Genomic DNA, 21,517 nt, shown 5'->3' with positions numbered 1-21,517 from the left:
GCAGTCGGTGCAAACTTAAATGGACTCCGGGGAATGGTAGAGGAAAGGAAGGCCTGGAGGATCATTGTCCATGGGGTCGCGATGGGTCGGACACGACTTTGCACCTAACAAGAACAACCACACAGCAGAAGAAACCAATCAGATTTCTTAAAATCAGATTATCCCACCGTTCCACGCAAGCCCTTGGAAGAACCTTCACCATAATGAAGTTCTCAAGTTACAACACACAATCCTGTTCAACGTCCTCCAACAGCTGTACAATACTGAATCTGTTACAAATCTGTTCCATGCCAGAGTCCGATGCCTTGAATCAATAACATCCAGCGCGCTTAAAAAACAGAGGACCGGCTCTTCAAGAGGAGGCCTTTTTGAAACCTAGTTTAGCTCCTCATGGTTCAGGGGTAGTCAAACTGCGGCCCTCCAGATGTCCATGGACTACAATTCCCAGGAGCCCCTGCCAGCGAACGCTGGCAGGGGCTCCTGGGAATTGTAGTCCATGGACATCTGGAGGGCCGCAGTTTGACTACCCCTTTAGCAAAAGCAAACAAAGAAAGGAGGAGTCTGGCTGTTGCTTGGGGGGCTCCAACATCCATGGCTCTCTGCTGACGGGGAAGAATAATCCACTGAATAATCCACTTTGGGACGGCTGACGCTGAAAGGCAGCTCCTGCTTTCTCATCCTGGCCAAAACAAACTTTTACAAAGATGTATAAGCACGGAATCTAAAATCGCCCCAGCAACATTCTGTCTTCAAGCAGAAGACATTGTCCAATGTCAGCTGGCTGCGCATAATAAATATTTAGAAATGAACAACAATAGGAAGTTATCCTCTGACTCACTTCCTACTTTAAAAAAAAACGGACTGTAAAAGAAAAAAACACACACAAACACAAAGGAAGCGAGACAAACTGAACGGGCTGAAGGACAATGCCAAAGCAAACCCCAGGGCTTATTTTTATACCACTGAGCTATGCAACTCCTTGCAGCGTTGCTTGCGGCCCCTCAGGATGCCGTGCGCATTTATGAAATGCAGCATGTGAATCAGTATACATTGCTGTATACATTGAATAAAATGAATCATAGAATCATAGAGTTGGAAGGGGGCATACAGGCCATCTAGTCCAACCCCCTGCTCAACGCAGGATCAGCCCAAAGCATCCTAAAGCATCCAAGAAAAGTGTGTATCCAACCTTTGCTTGAAGACTGCCAGTGAGGGGGAGCTCACCACCTCCTTAGGGAGCCTATTCCACTGCTGAACTACTCTGACTGTGAAATGTTTTTTCCTGATATCTAGCCTATATCGTTGTACTTGAAGTTTAAACCCATTACTGCGTGTCCTCTCCTCTGCAGTCAGCAGAAACAGCATCCTGCCCTCCTCCAAGTGACAACCTTTCAAATACTTAAAGAGTATTTGACTTTTAATGCAAAACTATCAAAGCAAACTAATTAAAGGTATCTCTGTGATTCCGTACCCCTCAGTTCTCCAGCATCCCCCCATCTGTCCTGATAATCACAGGGGCTCTCTGAAGCAGCCTCTGATGCAGCAGGAGGGATCGCTGCCAGAACAGGAAAACCAGAGAGGGCTGGTTTGGTTCAGCCTCCCTTGGAGTCCTGGGTTCAGTTTTGGACACCCCAGTTGAAGAGGGATGTAGGCAAACTGGAGCGTGTTCAGAGGAGGGCAACAAAGATGGTGAGGAGTTTGGAGACCAAGACGTATGAGGAAAGGTTGGGGGAGCTTGGTCTGTTTAGCCTGGAGAGGAGGCGACTGAGAGGGGATCTGATAACCATCTTCAAGTATTTTAAAGGCTGCTATATAGAGGATGGAGCAGAGTTGTTCCCTCTTGCCCCGGATGGACAGACCAGAACCAATGGGATAAAATTAATGCAAAAGAAATTCCGTCTAAACATCAGGAAGAAGTTCCTGACAGTGAGAGCAGTTCCTCAGTGGAACAGGCTTCCTCGAGAGGTGGTGGGTTCTCCATCTTTGGGGATTTTTAAACTGAGGCTGGAGAGCCCTCTGATGGGGAGGCTGATTCTGTGAAGGTTCAAGGGGGTGGCAGGTGACAGTGGGTGAGCAAGAGGGTTGTGAGTGTCCTGCATAGTGCAGGGGGTTGGATCAAATGACCCACAAGGTCCCTTCCAGCTCTATTATTCTTTGATTCTATGCAGTATTCCTTGGACACACAGCCAATCTGTCTATTCAACCTCAGCCCCTGAAAACAGTCCCGAATCACAGACATGTGCGGTGCCATTTCTGTTGATAACATTCCTACAGCACAGCACCTTTGGACGGGGATTGCCCTTGACGGAGCCCACTTCCTTCCGATGATTCAAGAGCTGCACAACGTGGAACGCAACGATGAGTGCGTAAAGAAGGAGGGTTCTGCTTACCTGATATTCAGAAATGTTAACGACTGCAAGTTCAGGATGGCTTCTGGGATATAGCGAATGCAATTCTGGTACAAGTTAAGGCTCTCGAGGGAAACAAAGAGGCAGAGTTCGGGCGGCAGCTCTGCGAGTCTGTTCCGGGATAAATCTGAAAGAGAGGCAAGCAAAATGAGAATGACAGTCGGCATGGCTGCTTGTGGAATTCTGCTTCCAATTAGGATTCAAGGGGCTTAAAATTATGGGTTTGGAAGCGGCAGTAATTAGACACAGCAGAAATAAATTTAACCAACACTGCAAAAAAAAAGAAGGCAAATTTATTGGGCATATTTATGTAAAGCTTTTTATGCCATTCTTGAGGAGGCTCATGCATTTTATGCTGCTGCATACGCATATGAAGAAAAGGGGAAGGCAAGGGAGGAAGGAAGAAGCTTTGTTACCCAATGTATGATTACCCAGAATGCCCAGCACTGGCCTGAGGGCAAGCGGATTCCTCTCAGCCACCGTACCCATGCTGCCTTGGATCTATGCCTCAGGTGGTTGCTGAGCTTCTGACAACTGGCACAGGTGATATCTGGGAGTCCTGTCCCACTCGGCTGGCCTCAAGCTGCCAGGGGGCCCTTTCTGCCAGAAGCCCCCACCCCACCCCCAGCAGCTGGCCTGGTGGCTGCATAGGATGGCTCAACTTTCCTAATGTCACGGCCCTTTAATGCAGTTCCTCGTGTTGTGGTGACCCCCAACCATGAAATTATGCAAGGGTTCTTTCACAGAAATAAAACCAAAAACTGACCAATGGCATGAAACTCTATTGTTCATGATTGGATATAAATTGGGTTTTTTCTGGGGTTTCTCAGTTCAGTTCTGCCTCTTGCCCCACCAAGCTGTGCTGTCACCTGGAGCGCCTTGTGGGTGACTGTGCTGCGCTGGAGGCACTCCTGGGGCGGCCGGCAGCCGAACACCGGCCCTTGCAGGAGCGGCAACAGGGGCAGCACCCCTCCCCCCGGGACAAGCTGCTCGCCCTGCCACAACCCCTGTGAAAGGGTCCCCTAAAGGGGTCCTGACCCCCAGGTTGAGAACCACTGCTTTAGGGGAACAAGATCCCACCAGGCACGGGGACTGTGTCTGCAACTTCCCAGCAGGAACTGTAGCGGGTTCTTCCGGCCACAGGGCAGGGGCAGAGCAATGAGCTTTAACATTTGGCACGTCTGGCTAACCACCATGCCCCATTTCCTCACAATGGCTGAATAAGAAAGCATTTGCTCCATTAAAAATGAGGCCAGTCAAGCCCCAGAAATGCAGAGACTAATTGCGATGAATCACAATGGACAAGCAGAAGAGGAAGGCCATACCAATGCTGCCGAGCCCAGGAAATCCCCAGGGATGACCCTGGGGCCGCCTCCCCTTCCCCTCACTGCCAGGGGTGCTAAAGACATACTGACCAAGGACCCTGAGAGGAGTTCCTGTTAAATGAGATGTGAATTCAGCACTGATGCTTACAAGCTCTGCCTCATTGCTGCAAGCTGGAGCGGGGGAGATCTATTGCGACTCTGCACAGTCCCACTATTGTGTTCCAGAGATGTGCTCCATCCCCTCCCGGCTACCACGCTCTTGAACAGGGCGTGGTGCTTTCTCACAGATCAGAATCAGAGGACTCGAGTTATGAGAAAGTTTAATAAACGGATTAAAGGCGGATCATGTGGGTTTCGTCCAAGCATTTCAGGCAGAGCAAGAGAACAAATGCGGTCCCCTTTCCCCCCCTGCACCTTACACTGGGTTCTCATCCAAGCGAGTTTTAAAAGAAGATGCAGTAAGCATATCCTTACTTTGGACTTCTCTCCATTGTCCCTGCTGTGAAGGCAAGACAGAGTCCCTAGGTACAAGATTGCTCAGTCAAGGTTTTAGCTCCCAAGTCAAGAACATGTCTTAGAATAGAATCATAGAAACGTAAGAGTTGGGAGGGAATCCCCTGGACAATGCAGGAAATTCACAACTTTTGCAGGAAGTTCACAACTTTGGGGTGGTCTGTCACACCTGGGACTCCTTTGGATCTTCCTGCCCCTGAAGAATGTACTTTCTATTGCCCCAGAGGGTCGGACCAGAACCAACAGGTTGAAATTAATTCAGAAGAACTTTTGGCTGAACATCCGGAAGAAGTTCCTGACAGTTAGAGCGGTTCCTCAGTGGAACAGGCTTTGTCAGGAGGTGGTGAGTTCTCCATCTTCGGATGCTGATTCTGTGAATTTAGGCAGATTGTACCTGGGTGGGCGGAAGTGACCGTGTCAGTGCTTGGCTCTTGTGGCCTTTTCTTGCATGCCCAGGAGAATTTCTTCCAGGTCAGACTGGCCAGAAATTCGGGAGGGGAGGGGCAAACATCTGGGCATGGAATTGGGGTTACTGTGGGTAGGCAGGTGGTTGTGAACTTCCAGCATTCTGCAGGCGGTTGGACTAGACGACCCTGGAGGTCCCTTCCCACTCTACGCCTCGGGTCGGGGACTGCAACCTGGTGCCCATCAAGCAGCTTTGGCCAGGTGGACCTTTTGTCCAGCAGGGTTTCTGACTGACCCTTGGAGCTGATTGGCTGAGCAGATTTTTAAGTGTATTGCTGTGGCAGCACTGGCCATCACAGCACGAGAATCTTCACTGCGGGACTGAAGCTGAGGTGCAGCCGACATTTTATGTCTGGCTCCAACCTTTGGCTAAGCCCACCATGCCGTGGCGTAATTCCAAAAGTGCCTTGCAGGGTCAGAAAGGCTGGGAGACCCTCTTCTGGTTATTTAGCTCTTAGCTTGGGTTGGCCACCTTCATGCTTTGGCCAGGCTCTTTTGTCTAACCAAGAGCTTCAGTGTCCTGTACTGGGATCCTCATGGCGTCTTTTTTCAACTTCCTCCTTTCTGCCTGTACTTGAGCTCCTGCACATATACAAGGAGCTGTCACAACTGAAATATTGTGAGGAATTCTTGGGTGGAGGGCACTGGCCCACAGGGACCGTTCCCATTCCCAATTGCTGAAAAACTGGCAAAACTTAACGAGGCTACTACTCTCTGCAGGAAGCCCGTAATTCCCTGGCTTACTAGCCCTCAAGTTTGGTCTTGTGAGATATGCATACAAATTCCAGCTCTGCAGCTTCACACGGGAATTTCTCTTTGGGGAAAAAATTATTATTATTTTTGTTGCTTAAGCATGGCAACTTTTTAAAGCACTTACTGACAAGACCTTCCCATGAAGCAAATAAATTCAGCATCTGAATTTAAGGGGAGTGAAGGAAAATAAGAGTTTGTAAGTACTAGCAAAACCAACAAAAAATAACTCACGGATGTATGCTTTTCATTTGTGTATCGCTGCCCTCCATTCCACAGTCAACCTATATCCCAGGCAAGCTATCCTACTTGGATATGGCCGGAAGACGGAGGACATTGCAGTTCCTACGTAAACTGAGAGCAAGAGATGGGAATTTCCTTGCCTTGGGATGAGGAAGACAGCTGTTCCGAGCAGGGAGATTAGTACAACAATAAATACAGGAGCAAGTAAAGGAACAAAGGAAGCTGTCAGCTATTAAAGAAATGCGTATTACAGAAGGCGATGGGGATTACGCCTGCTTTGTAAGCTGCATTTGTGGCATGTTCGTTGGGCAAACCTTAACCACGCTCCATGATCTAATGCAGGGGCAGTCAACCTGTGGTCCTCCAGATGTCCATGGACTACAATTCCCATCAGCCCCTGCCAGCACATGAATATGCAGGGAGGATAAAGCATCAGGCTGCTTAAAGAATTAAATAATTTTATTTGGAAGAGAAACAACTATGTATAGAAAGAGAGAGGGAGACTTAACTACCTAGTTAGCTGCAGTCATTCTTCTGGAAAGAAGTGGGAAACCTCCAAACAGCCAGTGGGGGAGAGACCCTTTGAAAATAATCTGGAAGTTCCTAATCTAACAACACTAAACCTCCTTTGGCACCCCCCACCCTCCCCTCTTGCTGTTGTCTTTTCTTCTGAAACGTTGTGCAGAACCACAACCTGGATTCTAGCCGATTGCTTCCAGGTTCCTTCTAAGGTGTTCCTAGGGGCCCTCTGTCCCCAGGATCAGCATTTTGGGATGGAGGGCAGGCTGGGGCTGCTGCGTGAGGGAAGGCCTGGCAAAAATCTCTTGCTCTCCCATAGTACTAGGCAACCAAGCCATGAATTGTACTGCTCCGATGTTGAACAAGATTTGCTCTCTACTAAGGATGCTGACCTGGACACCCCAGGATAGCCCAATCCCCTCAGATTTCAGAAGATAAGCGTTTTGTTCCTGGCGAGTATTTGGATCCAAGACCTAGAAGGAAGGTCAGGGTCACGGCATAGAGGCAGGCAAAGGCAAGCCACCTCCAAATCTGCCCTAACACCAACCAAGGCTCTTCTCTCCGAAGGATTTCAACCATAAGGAAAGACAGCTTTTAACTAAACCTAGTTAGATGTATTTACTTAATGTTTTATGTTTGTTTTATGTACTAGAATATGATGTTTGAATATTTCTATTGTTTTGCTACTTGGCCTGAGCCTATCAGGGAAGGGCAGGCCATAATAATACAGTTGTTGTTGTTGTTATTATTATTATTAACAGGGTTGCATAAGTCAGCTGTGCCTTGATGGCACTTAAGGGTGCTTAGACCCAAAGTAATAAATTATTTACATCATTTATTTACATTATTTATAGTTATAGTTTGCCTTTCTCACTGGAATACGACCGAAAGCGGGGAGCACAGTCGCCTTCTCCCTTCCCAACCAGCGTGACTTTTGTTTTTCCAGAATTTACGTTCGAGTTTTTCACCCTAGTGATTTTCAGCAGTCTAGCGCATCGCCAGGAGATCTGGATGAAGATGTGAAGATTACAGTGGTATGGCAGCCATTCTAAGCAGAGGCGATTTTTTGCAATAGTGCATCCCAGAAGAGGAAGAATTAATGATGTTGTAATGCCTTTCCTTGTCCTGAGTCACCTTTCTACGGATTTATACTGCGGCTTCATACTCCCAGTTCCTAATGCAAGCCTGGAGAATGATGCACTGAAAAAGTGACTAAGCAGTGTCGGTTGCGACTACATAATGTTAAGGAAACAGAAGTCACACGGGGCAAACAGCAATCTGAAACCAAACAGGAGCTGAAGACTGGGATGTGGTTTGAGAGTCACGCCCAAGCCACACTACGTTAATACCAATTAGAAGGGGCAAGGTTTCCTAAAGAGCTCCGGAAACAGCCTTCCTTGTTCCAGAACATCAGAGTCCCTGCTTGTTAGAATAAGTAGGACGAAGGACTGGGGCTGTTTGCTTGCTTCCACATCTGTCACAAGAACAAGGAAGCATGAACGATGCATGGCCCTTATAAGGGAAAGACTTTTTAATAGCCTTCCAGTTTTCTCTGCTTTAGCAGAAAGCAAACTTTCTCTCACTGATACTTTTTGCATGCAAAGCCTTAATGAAGAGGAGGAGGAGTTGATTTTTATACGCTGCTTTTCACTACCCAAAGGAGTCACAAAGCAGCTTACATAGAATCATAGAATCATAGAATCATAGAGTTGGAAGGGGCCATACAGGCCATCTAGTCCAACCCCCTGCTCAACGCAGGATTAGCCCTAAGCATCCTAAAGCATCCAAGAAAAGTGTGTATCCAACCTTTGCTTGAAGACTTCCAGTGAGGGGGCACTCACCACCTCCTTAGGCAGCCTATTCCACTGCTGAACGACTCTGACTGAGAAAAACTTTTTCCTGATATCTAGCCTATATCGTTGTACTTGAAGTTTAAACCCATTACTGCGTGTCCTTTCCTCTGCAGCCAGCAGAAACAGCATCCTGCCCTCCTCCAAGTGACAACCTTTCAAATACTTAAAGAGGGCTATCATGTCCCCTCTCAACCTCCTTTTCTCCAGGCTGAACATTCCCAAGTCCCTCAACCTATCTTCATAGGGCTTGGTCCCTTGGCCCCAGATCATCTTCGTCGCTCTCCTCTGTACCCTTTCAATTTTATCGATGTCCTTCTTGAAGTGAGGCCTCCAGAACTGCACACAGTACTCCAGGTGTGGTCTGACCAGTGCCGTATACAATGGGACTATGACATCTTGTGATTTTGATGTGATGCCTCTGTTGATACAGCCCAAAATGGCATTTGCCTTTTTTACCGCTGCATCACACTGCCTGCTCATGTTTAGTTTACAATCCACAAGTACCCCAAGGTCTCGTTCACACACAGTGCTACCTAGAAGCGTATCCCCCATCCAGTAGTCATGCTTTTCATTTTTCTGACCCAGATGCAGAACTTTACACTTATCTTTATTAAATTGCATCTTGTTCTCATTTGCCCATTTTTCCATTGTGTTCAGATCTCGTTGAACTCTGTCTCTATCTTCCGGAGTATTTGCCAGTCCTCCCAATTTGGTGTCATCTGCAAACTTGATGAGTAGTCCCTCCACCCCCTCATCTAGATCATTAATAAATATGTTAAAAAGTACCGGGCCGAGCACCGAACCCTGAGGTACCCCGCTACTCACATCTCTCCAGTCTGATGAAACACCATTGACAACAACTCTTTGAGTGCGGTTCTCTAACCAATTCCCTATCCACCTAACGATCTGAAAATCCAGATTGCAGTCCTTCAACTTATCCATCAGAACATCATGGGGAACCTTGTCAAAAGCTTTACTAAAATCCAAGTAAATGACATCAACCAAATTTCCCCGATCCAGCAAACCTGTTACTTGGTCAAAAAAGGAAACTAGGTTGGTCTGGCAGGACCTGTTGGAGACAAATCCATGCTGACTTCCTTGGATCACCAAATTGTCCTCCAGATGTTTGCAGATCACTCCCTTTAATATCTGCTCCATTATCTTCCCCACAACAGAGGTCAGACTCACTGGTCTGTAGTTTCCCGGGTCATCCTTCCTCCCTTTTTTGAAGATCGGAATAACGTTTGCTCTTTTCCAGTCCTCCGGGACATCTCCAGTCCTTAAAGAGGTTCCGAAGATGATGGACAAGGGCTGTGCAAGTTCTCTGGAAAGTTCTTTGAGTACTCTTGGGTGCATTTCATCTGGACCAGGGGATTTGAACTCATCCAGTGCAGCTAAATGCCTCTCGACCACCTCTCTATCCATGTTAACCTGCCACCCAGACACTATCCTTTGGCTACAGCCATCTCTAGATGTGCCTAAACACTTAGACCTGTGGGAAAAAACAGATGTAAAATAGGCACTAAGCCTTTCTGCTTTCTCTGCATCTTTCGTTAGAGTTTGTCCATCCGCACCCAACAGCGGGCCTATTGCCTCCTTTACTTTACGTTTGCTCCTCACGTAACTGAAAAATCTTTTCTTGTTACAATGGGCTTCCCTGGCCAATCTTAGCTCACTCTCAGCTTTGGCCTTTCTGATGATTGATCTACAGTGCCTAGTAACCTGTAGGTACTCTTCTTTAGAGCTCTGTCCTTCCCTCCATTTCCTGAACATTTTCCTTTTCTTTCTTAGTTCCTCTTGAAGTTCTTTGTTCATCCAAATAGGCTTCTTAGAGCTCCTGCAGTATTTTCGTATTTCTGGAATAGTCGTTGATTGAGCATGCAATAGCTCTTGTTTGAGTAGCGCCCACCCTTCACATGCTCCCTTCCCTTCCAGCATTCTCGTCCATGGTATGACACTCATCATGTCTCTGAGTTTATTAAAGTTTGCCCTACGAAAATCCAACATCCGCATCTGGCTACAAGCTTCCTTGGCTCCCCATCTCAAAAGGAATTCTATGAGGACATGGTCACTTCCCCCTAGGGTCCCCACCTCCTTCACCTCATCCACCAACTCTTGCCTGTTGGTCAGTATTAAGTCCAGTATGGCTGAACCTCTTGTGGGTTCATCTACCATTTGATAAATGAAATTGTCAGCCAGGCAGGTCAGAAACTTGCATGACTGAGGACGCTTCGCAGAGTTTGTTTCCCAGCACACATCTGGGAAATTGAAGTCACCCATGATGACAAGGTCCTGCCGTTTGGATATTTTCTCAAGCTGCTCACAAAGTGCAGCATCCACATCCTCTCGTTGGTCAGGCGGTCGGTAGCAGACACCAACCACCACACTGTTTGTTTTCCCCTCGCTTATTTTCACCCAGATGCTTTCCACTGTAGATATGCTCTCCTTCACTAGAATTTCCTGACAGGTAAGCCCTTTCCTCACATACAGTGCCACTCCTCCACCTCTTCGATCTATTCTGTTTTTTCTGAACAGTTCATATCCATCCACCATTACATTCCAGTCATGAGAATCATTCCACCAAGTTTCTGTGATGCCTACTAGATCATACCTTTCCATCAGCATGAGAAGTTCCAGCTCTTCCTTTTTATTGCCCATGCTTCGGGCGTTAGTATAAAGACATCTGAATCCTTTTACTTTTGGTTCCCTATGAGCTGGCCTTGCCGGTTGGGCTGCCTCCGATAGTTTTCCTTCCATACACTCCCTATGTTGATCGTCTCCTTCCCCTAGTGGCTTTAGTTTAAAGCTCTCCTGATGAATCTCCCCAGGTTCCTGCCAAACACATTCTTCCCCAGTTTTGATAAGTGCAGTCCATCAGGTGCTAGTAGGCCTTCCTCAAGAAAGCCTATCCCATGGTCCCAGAAACCAAATCTCTCCTGCCGGCACCAACTACGCAGCCAGTGATTCACCTCCATTATCTTCCTCTCCCGACGCATTCCTCTTCCCTTGACAGGCAAGATTGAAGAGAATACCACTTGTGCCCCCAATCACCTTCCCTTTCCTCTCTCCACAACAGGCACCCTGCGAGGCGGGTGGGCTCTGAGAGGAAGAAGAATACCCTGCTTTTCACTACCCAAAGGAGTCTCAAAGACCGTTTACACACTGGGAACTTCACTGCCCCAGCTCCCATACAGGAGCAAAAATGGGGGCAGATGAGGCGCACCAGGCCAAATGCTCCCCCGTGTGGGTGCAGGAAGAGGTGGGGAAACCTGCCCAACTAAAACTCCAGCCTGCAGCCCGGCATGAAACCTCCAGTGCATAAACGGTCAATGTGGCTTACGATCACCTTTCTCTTCCCACAAGAGACACCCTGCAATGTAGGTGGGGTTGAAAGAGCTCTGTAAGAACAGACTGTGACTAGCCCAAGGCCACCCAGCTGGCTGTGTGTGAAGGGGAGGGGAATCAAATTCCCTCGTTCTCCAGATTAGAGCATCATACCACATATAGCATCATAAGGAAGTTTTATTGTATAGCATCATAACGAAATCTTCATCTTCATTAATAATAAAGTGCATTTTTGATTGCATTATGCATACTGGGTGCAACCTTGTACCAAGTCACTCTGCAGACCATTCCAACTGATTTCAAGAAGCCACATACATAAGTAATTTAGTGGAGAATCACAATCCATAGCGTGTACAGTCCACCCGCCCTTCCCAGATGACTAGTCTCTCTCCAAAGTGAAACCAACGGTAGAACTCTAATAGACTCCTCTGCCTGTTCTCTCCAGTCCAGCTGTAAAAATACACAGTTGGTTTAAAGCTACTGTCCTAATCCTATTTTTAAAGCATGTTTATTTATTTGCGTTATTTATAGTCTCAGAAGGACTAAAGGTGTATTACACTCAATGAGCAAGAGATTCAGCAAAATGGGACGTTAAGGAACCAATGTACTCGGATTCTAGAAGCCTGGAACCGCCAGAAAGAAACAGAAACCTAGCAGAAGTGTTAACATGATACATTACATTTCTAATATATTTCGACTAGTCCTGAAGCCCGTTGCACCCAGGGATGCAATGGGCGCTAGAGGGGGGAGCCCACAAGGTTCACCCCGTAACTCTACCTGTCTGGGACATTGGCAGCGTGGACAATGTTCACGGGAGGCAGCTAGGCTGCCACACAAGCTGGCGGCTGGCCAGCCTGAACATGGGGCTGGGCAGGGTGGCGCGGCCCACTCTCCTCCACGGCCAGGGAGCATCTGGCTGCGAGCATGCCTCACGGCCAGCTCCTGGGGGCGGATGCTCAACGGGCCGGCCCAATCCGGGTGCGCACCTATGGAGCCGGAAGCAGTGTCCGGGTACCCGGCTGTGTCCTCAACACCGCTCCGCCCTTAGTGGCTCTACCAAAATATTAGAGCTACCAATGGTTAAGATACTGCTCTCCCCTAAGCCAGCCTTTCTCAACTTTTTTACCATTGAGAACTCCCTGAAAGATTACTTGGGCTTCGAGAGCTCCCCGAAGTAGTGTGGTTGTGCAGCATATGGTTGGAAGCAGAGCTGTGTCCATGCCCACCTGGGGTCCCTCCCCTTCCCACCCCCTCCGTGCTCATCATTGGCCATTTTGAGGGGACGGGGTCATATCACCGGAAAAATGTTTAACAAATTTTAAAAATATATTAAAAATTAACAAACTCCTACCCATTCAGGAAACCCTCCCAGAGCCATCAAGAAACTCCAGGGTATCCCAAAACCCTGGTTGAGAAAGTCTGTCTTCAGTGGTCCAATAACTACATGACAGGATCCTACTAACAATAGGCTATATACACAGCAGTACAGACTGCAAGTCCTTAAATCATTTTAACTTTAAAGTTTGTAAAGCCATTTTGTGCAGTGCAACCCTTTTACCTGCACAGAGAAGCCCTACTGAATAATTCGGTTTTGCATCACTTGCGGAAGGCCAGGTGAGTGGGCTCTTTCCTGACCTTCTCAGGACAGGCTGTTCCACAAGGTGGGGGCCACAATTTGATTGGGGTAACAATCAGCACTCCCATATGAACACCACAAGTCAGTGGGGAACGAAGCATAGCTATCCAGAACTGGAACCAACCCTGCATACGAACTTTCAGTCTCACCTATGCCATGGGCTTCCTGGATTAGAGCAGATGGTTAGGTCAGTGCTCTCAGCTGCTTAATTCCTCTGTGCACCGTGCAATATTTCTCTTGAACCATAATCTCCCATCTGCCCCAAAATCTCTATAACAGTGTTTAAAACAGAGGGGAATTTGCAGCCCGGAAGATCAGGGCTAGGGAGAGGAAGTGGAGGGGAGTGACCGCAGACACTGAGATGTTTTAAAGGCTGTTCTAAAACCTTTGGCTGACTCCATGAAAAGCAGCAACAGAACACCTGAGTTGTGTCACACCCCCTCCTGCAGGGGCTGAGAAGAAATATTTCTATGGCTGCCCTCAGAGAGGTTAATCGGATGATACAATGGAGCGCTCCCAAGGAATGCTTCCGCAGGAATTTCCATGCGGCAAAGATATATCCACGGTGTAGATTCCAGCCCTGACCCATAAATGAGAAAAGCTTGCTTTCCTCAAGCTTTCCAGAATCCATCCCTCTGTTCCTTGCAAAATCCCAGCAACAGGTTCTGCCTTAAAACAGTCTGAGCACCCTAGAGCAGGGGTAGTCAAACTGCGGCCCTCCAGATGTCCATGGACTACCATTCCCATGAGCCCCTGCCAGCGTTCGCTGGCAGGGGCTCATGGGAATGGTAGTCCATGGACATCTGGAGGGCCACAGTTTGACTACCCCTGCCCTAGAGTCTTCTCCCCTTCAGCATAGGCCCTTGGCCAACACCTTAAGTAATTTTCTTTTTCGAGCAGAGCAGGACTGAGCCAAGACGGCTAAAATAAGCTGAACAAAATAAATAAACACTGCGATAGAACAGAGCTGAAGAGGGAATTAGATATCGCCATTGGGTTAGACAGCTGGGTGCAGCTCAGTCCAACGGTTTCTGGAACAGGGTGGGAATCGGTGTCCCCTTCTGCTGAATACTCGGGGAGTTTCTCCGAGAAGCAAGGCGCAGGGGTCTGGCACAGCAGGGGAAATAAAGAACTTGGCTGAGACGTCCCCCAATAATTTGGAGAGACGTTTACTTTGAAATGATTCGTCAGTTTGAATGAAAAGCTGAAACAAACGATACGGAGACAGAAAATCACCGGTTTACAGAAAGAAAGCGCAGGGCATTTGCCCTTAGAGCGGAAGAAAAGAGCCAGAGTCCAGGACAAAATATGTTTTTAAAACACACGCAAAAAACTAACGAAGGATCAGAGCACAGACTGCAACTTATGAAAGCTGTTTTTACATGTGCACACATGTTATACAAGACAAAGGGGTCAGTCAAAACAGCAGGGAAAGGAGGAGCACGTAAAGAGAAAGAGACTTGAGAGGCCGCGTTAACGCTTGGAGACTGATGCAACACACAAGATGGTTGAGGAGGCTGAGCCCTGAGATTACTGAAGAAGAAGAGTTGGTTCTTAGATGCCGCTTTTCTCTCCCCGAAGGAGTCTCAAACTGGCTTACAGTCACCTTCCCTTTCCTCTCCCCACAACACACACCCTGTGAGGGAGGGGAGGCTAAGAGAGCCCTGATATTACTAAACCAGAACAGCTTTATCAGTGCTGTGACTAGCCCAAGGTCACCCAGCTGGCTGCATGTGGGGGAGTGCAGAATTGAACCTGGCATGCCAGATTAGAAGCCCACACTCCTAACCACTACACCAAGCTGGCTCACCTTCTATGGTCCTCCTGAGGATCTGCTGATCCCCAGGAAACAAATTTCTACCTCAGTGAGCTGCAGCAGGAGGGGAGAGCAGGAAATCCCCTTCCATGGACCGCGCAGATGTTTGGATGACGTACTAGGACATGCCAGGGACAGTGAACATGTGCTGAGTTATGTGCTTATACTCAGTCTGAACAATCTTTCCACCCTCTTTTAAAGTGATGGAAAGAAGGAAAGATTAAAATAACATATTCAAGCAGATAGACAGAAAAGAAAATGCTACCAGTATCAAGCAAAGCTTGAGTTCAGGGGCACCATTAAGACCAACAAAGTTTTATTCGAGGTATAAGCTTGTGTGTGCATGCACACGTCTTCAGATCTGAATCACATGGGGATGGATAATACTCCCAAGGGCCATCCAGTCAAGTCCCCCATCTTCTCAGGGACTTAAAAATCACTCCTTACAGGTGTTCATCCAATCTCCTCCTAAAATCTTCCAATGAAGGAGATGCCACCACCCTCAAAGGCGGCGTATCCTATCTAGGGATAGACCTCTTCGCCAGAAAATGTTTCCTAATATTTCAGTGGAACCTCCTTTCCCATACTTTGAACCCATGGTTCTGAGTCCTGGTCTCTAAGGCTGTAGGAAACAATTTGGCCCCCTCTTTGACACATCCACCTTTTCCAGTACAGAGTTCAACACAGCTATTGTGTCACCCCTCTTCTCCAAGCTCTCTCAGCTGCTCCTCATGAGGCACAGACCCCAACCCCTGAACCATCCCAGTCGCCCCTCTCTGAACATGTTCCAAGGTGTCAAGATCCTTCTGGAACTGGAGCACCCAGAACTAGATTCCATATTCCAAATGAGGTCTAACCAGTGTGGAGCAGAGGGGTGTTAGGACTTCCCTTGCTCTAGATTCTGTGCTCTAACAATGCAGGCTGGGATTGCATTCGCCTTCTTAGCTGCTGTGCTGAACTGCTGGCTCATATTCAACTGACTGTCCACCAGAACTCCTAAGTCCCTTTCACGTGTACTACTATCAGGTCAGGTCTCCCCCATCTTATATCTATACAGTGAAACATTTGGGAAACACTGTTTTATCATCCAGATCTCCTCAAATGAATGGCATGTAAAATTATCAAGGGAATAGAATGAGTCAAGGGGTGACGTTGGAATTATACTCTCTCACACTCTACAATGGCCCAATATTGCAGTATTTGGTGACACAGCAAGGCCTCCAAATTGCCGCTCTCTGCTGCAGACCCTACGTAATGCCTTCAAGAGAATGGTCTCCATTGAAAAGAAACATTATTGGCCCACTCTCTTATGTTCTTCTAAGGGCCCTATCTCTGGCAATGACATCACCCTTAACAAACAGAGACCATTATAGTTTGCTTACACACACACAAACTTCAATTTCTAATGGGACAATTAGCAGACTTGCTAGGAAAAGTTGGAAGGAGGCCAATGTACTAGAACAGCACATGAATTCACAATACAAGATAAGCAGAAAATCCTGTTCAAGAGACCATTCAAAGAGTAAAGTAAGGCATATGTTCCCTGGAGACATTTAAATTTAGACCCTGTAAGTCAAAAAGGGCGCTTTCCTCCCAAAGAAATACTCCCAAGCCACTTGCTCCACTTTCAGAACTGTGTTTGCTTTCAAAATGCCGTAATGGAATCCAAGGCCTGTGAATGATTAAGAAATGGATGTATGCGGATGAACTTTGAGACGAACCTCCAGCCGCAATAAAATGTATGAAATGGTTTTTATTAACTGCAGAGAATCGTCCTTTGAACATACGTGATACCACAGTAATCAGACCCTGGGTCCATTAAAATCAGAACTGCGCCCCCCAGACTGACAGTGACTCGCCAGAGTCTCAGGCACAGGTCTTTCACATCACTGGCCACTTGGCCCTTTAAACCGGAGATGCTGGGGTTTGAACCTGGGAAGCTATGCATGCCAAGCAGAGGCTCTGCCACAAAGCTACAGCCCTGCTCTCTGGCTCACCCGGAAGAGTTTGCAGCGAGCTGTCCAACTTGGGACAGCTTGAGAAGGCATGAAGCTTGTCTTCTCAGGGCAGTTTTCTGACCAGTTAGGAGCTCTATACTAGGGTTGTGCAGTTTGGTGCGGCTTGGCCACCTTGGCAATCACCAAAGCCCGAAGCAGCGCCGCAGAGAGGGGTGGCAGCAGTGCACCAGCCAGCGGTCATACACAGGCACAGAGCTCTGTGCTTGTGTGTGGACGCTGGCAGGCGTGCCACTACCATCCCTCTTCTCCGCGGTACTGGCTGCCTCAGGATTCAGCGATCGGGCCGAAGTGCACAACCCTACTCTATACTGCCTCCAAACACAGACCTCAATTCTCCTTTTCTGCTGCTATTTGATGGCATCAAAGGAAGAAGAGCTAGTGGGGAGTTGTACCCCACTTTTTACAACGCAAGAGTCTCAAAGTGGCTTCCAACGGCCTCCTCTTCCTCTCCCCACAACAGACACCCTATGAGGTCGGTGGGGCCGAGAGAGCTGTGAGAGAACTGGGAATAGCCCAAGGCCACCCAGCTGGCTGCATGTGGAGGATGAGTGGGGGATCAAACCCGGCACTCCGCTTTTCACTACAGCACCAAGCTGGCTTTCGAAGTGGAAACACTACCGATTCACCGGGACCCAAACCAACCTCGCCTGACAGCTGGCAGGGCTCTTGACAAACCTTTGTTAAGTATTCAAGGCAGGGCTGCAGACTCCCCCTCCCCCCCAAAAAAAACCCCACGCTTCCAACACACCGTCAGCCACATGTACTGGGGCCCCTCTGCGGACTGCTGCTCTTCAGGTCACCTGTAAGAATCGGCTTCTGGAAATAATTTGGTGGGGTTTGTTTGTTTTTTTCTCCTCCGTTTGAGTCCTCAAATGCTGAGCAGATGTGCGGAGGCAAACAGATGCATTCTGTGGACATACTCAAGCCTGATCTCGAAGTGCCCCAGGCCAACAATGTTCACCCCCCTTGGCGGGGCGGGAACGGGATGGACGGAGGACAGCTGCAACCTCCCTGTTTCCACATATCTACTTTCTCTCCTCTTTCCTAAGGTGGAAAAAGAGCATATGAAGCCAGAGATCTCACCATGTAGGGAAAACTTCCCTGCGGGAGGAAGGGTCCCCAGGAGTGGTGGAAGGAGTGCTCCAAAGCTGAGGAGACCACAACCTCTGTGATGAGCCCTGTCTACTTTGAGCTCATGTTCTGACCCTGCGTTTTCCCTAATCTTAATGGGTTTCTCCCTTACAGCAGGGGTAGTCAAACTGCGGCCCTCCAGATGTCCATGGACTACAATTCCCAGGAGCCCCTGCCAGCGAATGCTGGCAGGGGCTCCTGGGAATTGTAGTCCATGGACATCTGGAGGGCTGCAGTTTGACTATTCCTGCCTTACAGACCTAAAAGCTCAATTTGCCCTGTCATGCCTTTCAGCCTCTTCCCAGCACCAGGACAATATACTGACTTGTTGTTGGCGTTGTTGTTGAGTCACAGCTTAAGAACAAGCAAGGTGTCGTGGTTAAGGGGCCTCTAAACTAGAGAACTGGGTTTGATTTCCCCACTCCTGCTCCACGTGCAGCCAACTGGGTGACCATGGGCTAGTCTCAGTTCTCTCAGAGCTCTCTCAGCCCACCTACCTCACAAGGTGTCTGCTGTGGAAGGAGGAAAGGCAGGTAACTGTAAGCCATTTTGAGACTTCTTTAGATAGGAAGAAGGTACAAAACCCAACTCTTCTTCTTCTTCTAAGGTAGAGCTAATTAAATGGACAGGAAAATTGTCTGATGCATTGAATCAGATTATTATTATTAGATTTATTCCCTGCCACTCCCGGAACCAGTTAGTGGCGAGTTACAGACGTCCAATAAAATCCCCATTATTTGTTGTTGTTGTTAGGTGCGAAGTCGTGTCCGACCCATCGCGACCCCATGGACAATAATCCTCCAGGCCTTCCTGTCCTCTACCATTCCCCAGAGTCCATTTAAGCTCGCAATGACTGCTTCAGGGACTCCATCCAGCCACCTCATTCTCTGTCGTCCCCTTCTTCTTTTGCCCTCGATCGCTCCCAGCAATAGGCTCTTCTCCAGGGAGTCCTTCCTCCTCATGAGGCGGAAGGAGGGTTGAGATGACTCAAGTTGTTGCTTAACGCCAGAGGGGGAGCCTCATCGATCTTCCTCACCACCCCCAGCCTCAACCATAGACCTGGCTGAAGAGCTCCGTTTTGCAGGCCCTGCGGAATGCAGAAAGTTCCTGCAGGGCCCGCAGCTCACCCGGGAGCTCATTCCACCAGGTTGGGGCCAGGACCGAAAAGGCCCTGGCCCTGGTCGAGGCCAGGCGTGCTTCCCTGGGGCCGGGAACGATGGCAGACACTTCAGAAAAACATGCAAATATCCCTTGCCGAGACTGAAAAGCCACCTATCCATTGTCAATCAAGAAATATCTGATTGCACTTAGTAAGACTGGGTCCCATTTGTGGAAGTGTGCAGAAGCGACCACAGGCATACCATACATAGATTCATTCGATATTGAACCTCAGGAAAAATTAGCATCCGCCGAAATAGTCAGCCTCTTCCCACATAAAGCAGCCTTTTGGACACTGGAAAAGTGCACCTCCCCACCGGCATCTCCCATTTCCTATCTGATTTCTGCACGTATTTCAACCAACTCCCAAATTATTAGGCTTCAGAGGCAGCCTTTGAAGTCCTGGGCAATCACTGTGATTGCATAACCCAGACTCCTGCCTGCCCAGGCCCAGATGTCGAAAGGTTTTAAGGGCAGGGCAGGCACACCCTTGTTCTTGCTTAGCCAGCCAGTGGGGCTCGGTTGGCTTCTGGAGGCAGAGATCAGTCCGCACGTTGTCTTTGCACGCAGCACAGGGGAGGGGCGCTCTGGAGACCTCGTTCCCATCTCTGCTTATTTGCCACTTCCTGCACCTGCATTCTAACTTAGGTGTGAGGAACTACCCCATGGGAAGGGGACCATTTGGTCTGGGGCTGCCCACAAGAGAAGCATCTTAAATCCAGTTATATAAAAATAACCTTCTTCCTTTAGAAGTACTTTTGTGTGTGTTTGTTTGTGTGTGTGAGCACGCGTGCGTGTGCGTGTTTTGCAATTTTAATTCTTGGTGTCCTCCCTGTAGCAATGACCAGGGAGGGGCTGTGGCTCAATGGAAGAGCTGTTCCTTTGTGTGCAGAAAGTCCCAGGTTCAATCCCCAGAACCTCCCAAATGCTTGGGTTAAAAAAAAAAAAGAATCAGGCAGTAGGTGATGTGATTGTCCTCCACCAGAGACCCTGGAGAGGCACTGCCAGCCTGAGTGGACAAGGCAGTCCTTGATGGACTGCAGGTCTGATTCCGTATAAAGCACCTTCATAGGTGAATCCATAAGCAAACAGCCTGTGGTAAATGCTGTCTCCCCACATTAAAATACAGCCATCAGAAGATCCCCATTTGGATAGAAGGTGATGGCGCCAATGGAGGAGGCGTTTAATGTCTATCCCGTCTCCAACAGATTTGATACAGCAAGGGTGGCCAAACTGTGGCTCTCCAGATGTCTATGGCAGGGGCTCATGGGAGTTGTAGTCCCATGGACATCTGGAGAGCCACAGTTTGGCCAGCCCTGTTGTGTTCCTGAAGTAGCTCTTAGCCCCAACAGCGAAATAAAGCACGCCAGACTCCCTGCAAGACTTCAGCCCTGATCCAAATGAGACCTCCAGAATCAGCAAGGACCACTGCTAAGGGGCCTCTTGCATAACAGAGCTTAACTCTCAAATTCCCTGGGCTCACAACCAAAATACGAGGAAGCAGATCCTGTTCTGAAGCTGTACCACTTCAGATGGTATTAGGCAGAGGGTTACCACAATGCCCAACATACAAACAAACAGAGAATGCCTATCAGAACAAAATTTGAGTCCAGCGGCACCTGAGAGACCAATGATATTTTCTGGGTACCAAATTCCAAGAGTCAAAGCTCCTTTTTCTCAGGTGTCACTGGATGCAAATCTAGCTACTCTTCTGCCGCAGAGCAACACAGCTACCCTCCAAAAACAGGGAGAAGGCTAGACTGGATATTTTTTGCCTCTTTGCAGGGATTTTGTGTCTGAAGGGGGTACAGGCCAGGAACAGCTTCACCGGCTCATCTGCAGTCTCCAAGAACTAGGCCTGAGGGACAAGCCAACAACAGCAAGACGACGTATTTGCACCGAGCTAGAAAGCAAACCAGGGGCGTAACCGTTTGCTGGAGAACTTCTCTTGATAAGTCTCCGGGCTCTGTACAAATACTGTGCTCTCTTCGCCCTCAACTCAGGCGCAACTGAACGCAGGATGGGAGCGACAAAGCAAAGGAGCATTATGTAACATCTGCAGAACAGGAAGTGAGGAACAGTGCGGCCCATTGACACGGAGGCCGGTGGCGCCCAACGGGCAGAGAAGTCATCCTCGAGACTGGGATTCAGTCAGAACCAGATTTTAATGCCTGTGCCAGACACGCTGCGGACGGCACTTCAAAAGAAGGGCTCACTCAAAAGGGTCAAACAGCACGGGGCATGGCGCTGCAGCAGGGAGGGGGGGGGGCAATCGGCTTTGCATGTTAAGGGTTCCCCGGGAGAAATACAGCCGCTTTGGACGGGCCTTCTGTTCAC

The 21,517-nt window shown here is 48.5% G+C and overlaps 1 protein-coding gene across 8 annotated transcripts in view; it reads right to left on the bottom strand.

The window, feature by feature from the left end:
• Positions 1-21,517, bottom strand: part of LRCH3 (leucine rich repeats and calponin homology domain containing 3) — a 110,260-nt gene that overhangs the window by 70,139 nt on the left and 18,604 nt on the right. For all 8 annotated transcript variants that reach the window (XM_077348065.1, XM_077348070.1, XM_077348063.1 and 5 more), the window contains exon 2: positions 2,391-2,535. In XM_077348065.1, the coding sequence (XP_077204180.1) occupies positions 2,391-2,535 (145 nt within the window). The remainder of the gene's footprint in view (positions 1-2,390; positions 2,536-21,517) is intronic.

This window comes from Paroedura picta, chromosome 8 (assembly GCF_049243985.1).
Source record: "Paroedura picta isolate Pp20150507F chromosome 8, Ppicta_v3.0, whole genome shotgun sequence".
Classification (NCBI taxonomy): Eukaryota; Metazoa; Chordata; class Lepidosauria; order Squamata; family Gekkonidae; genus Paroedura; species Paroedura picta.
This window is presented reverse-complemented; position numbering and strand designations above follow the sequence as displayed.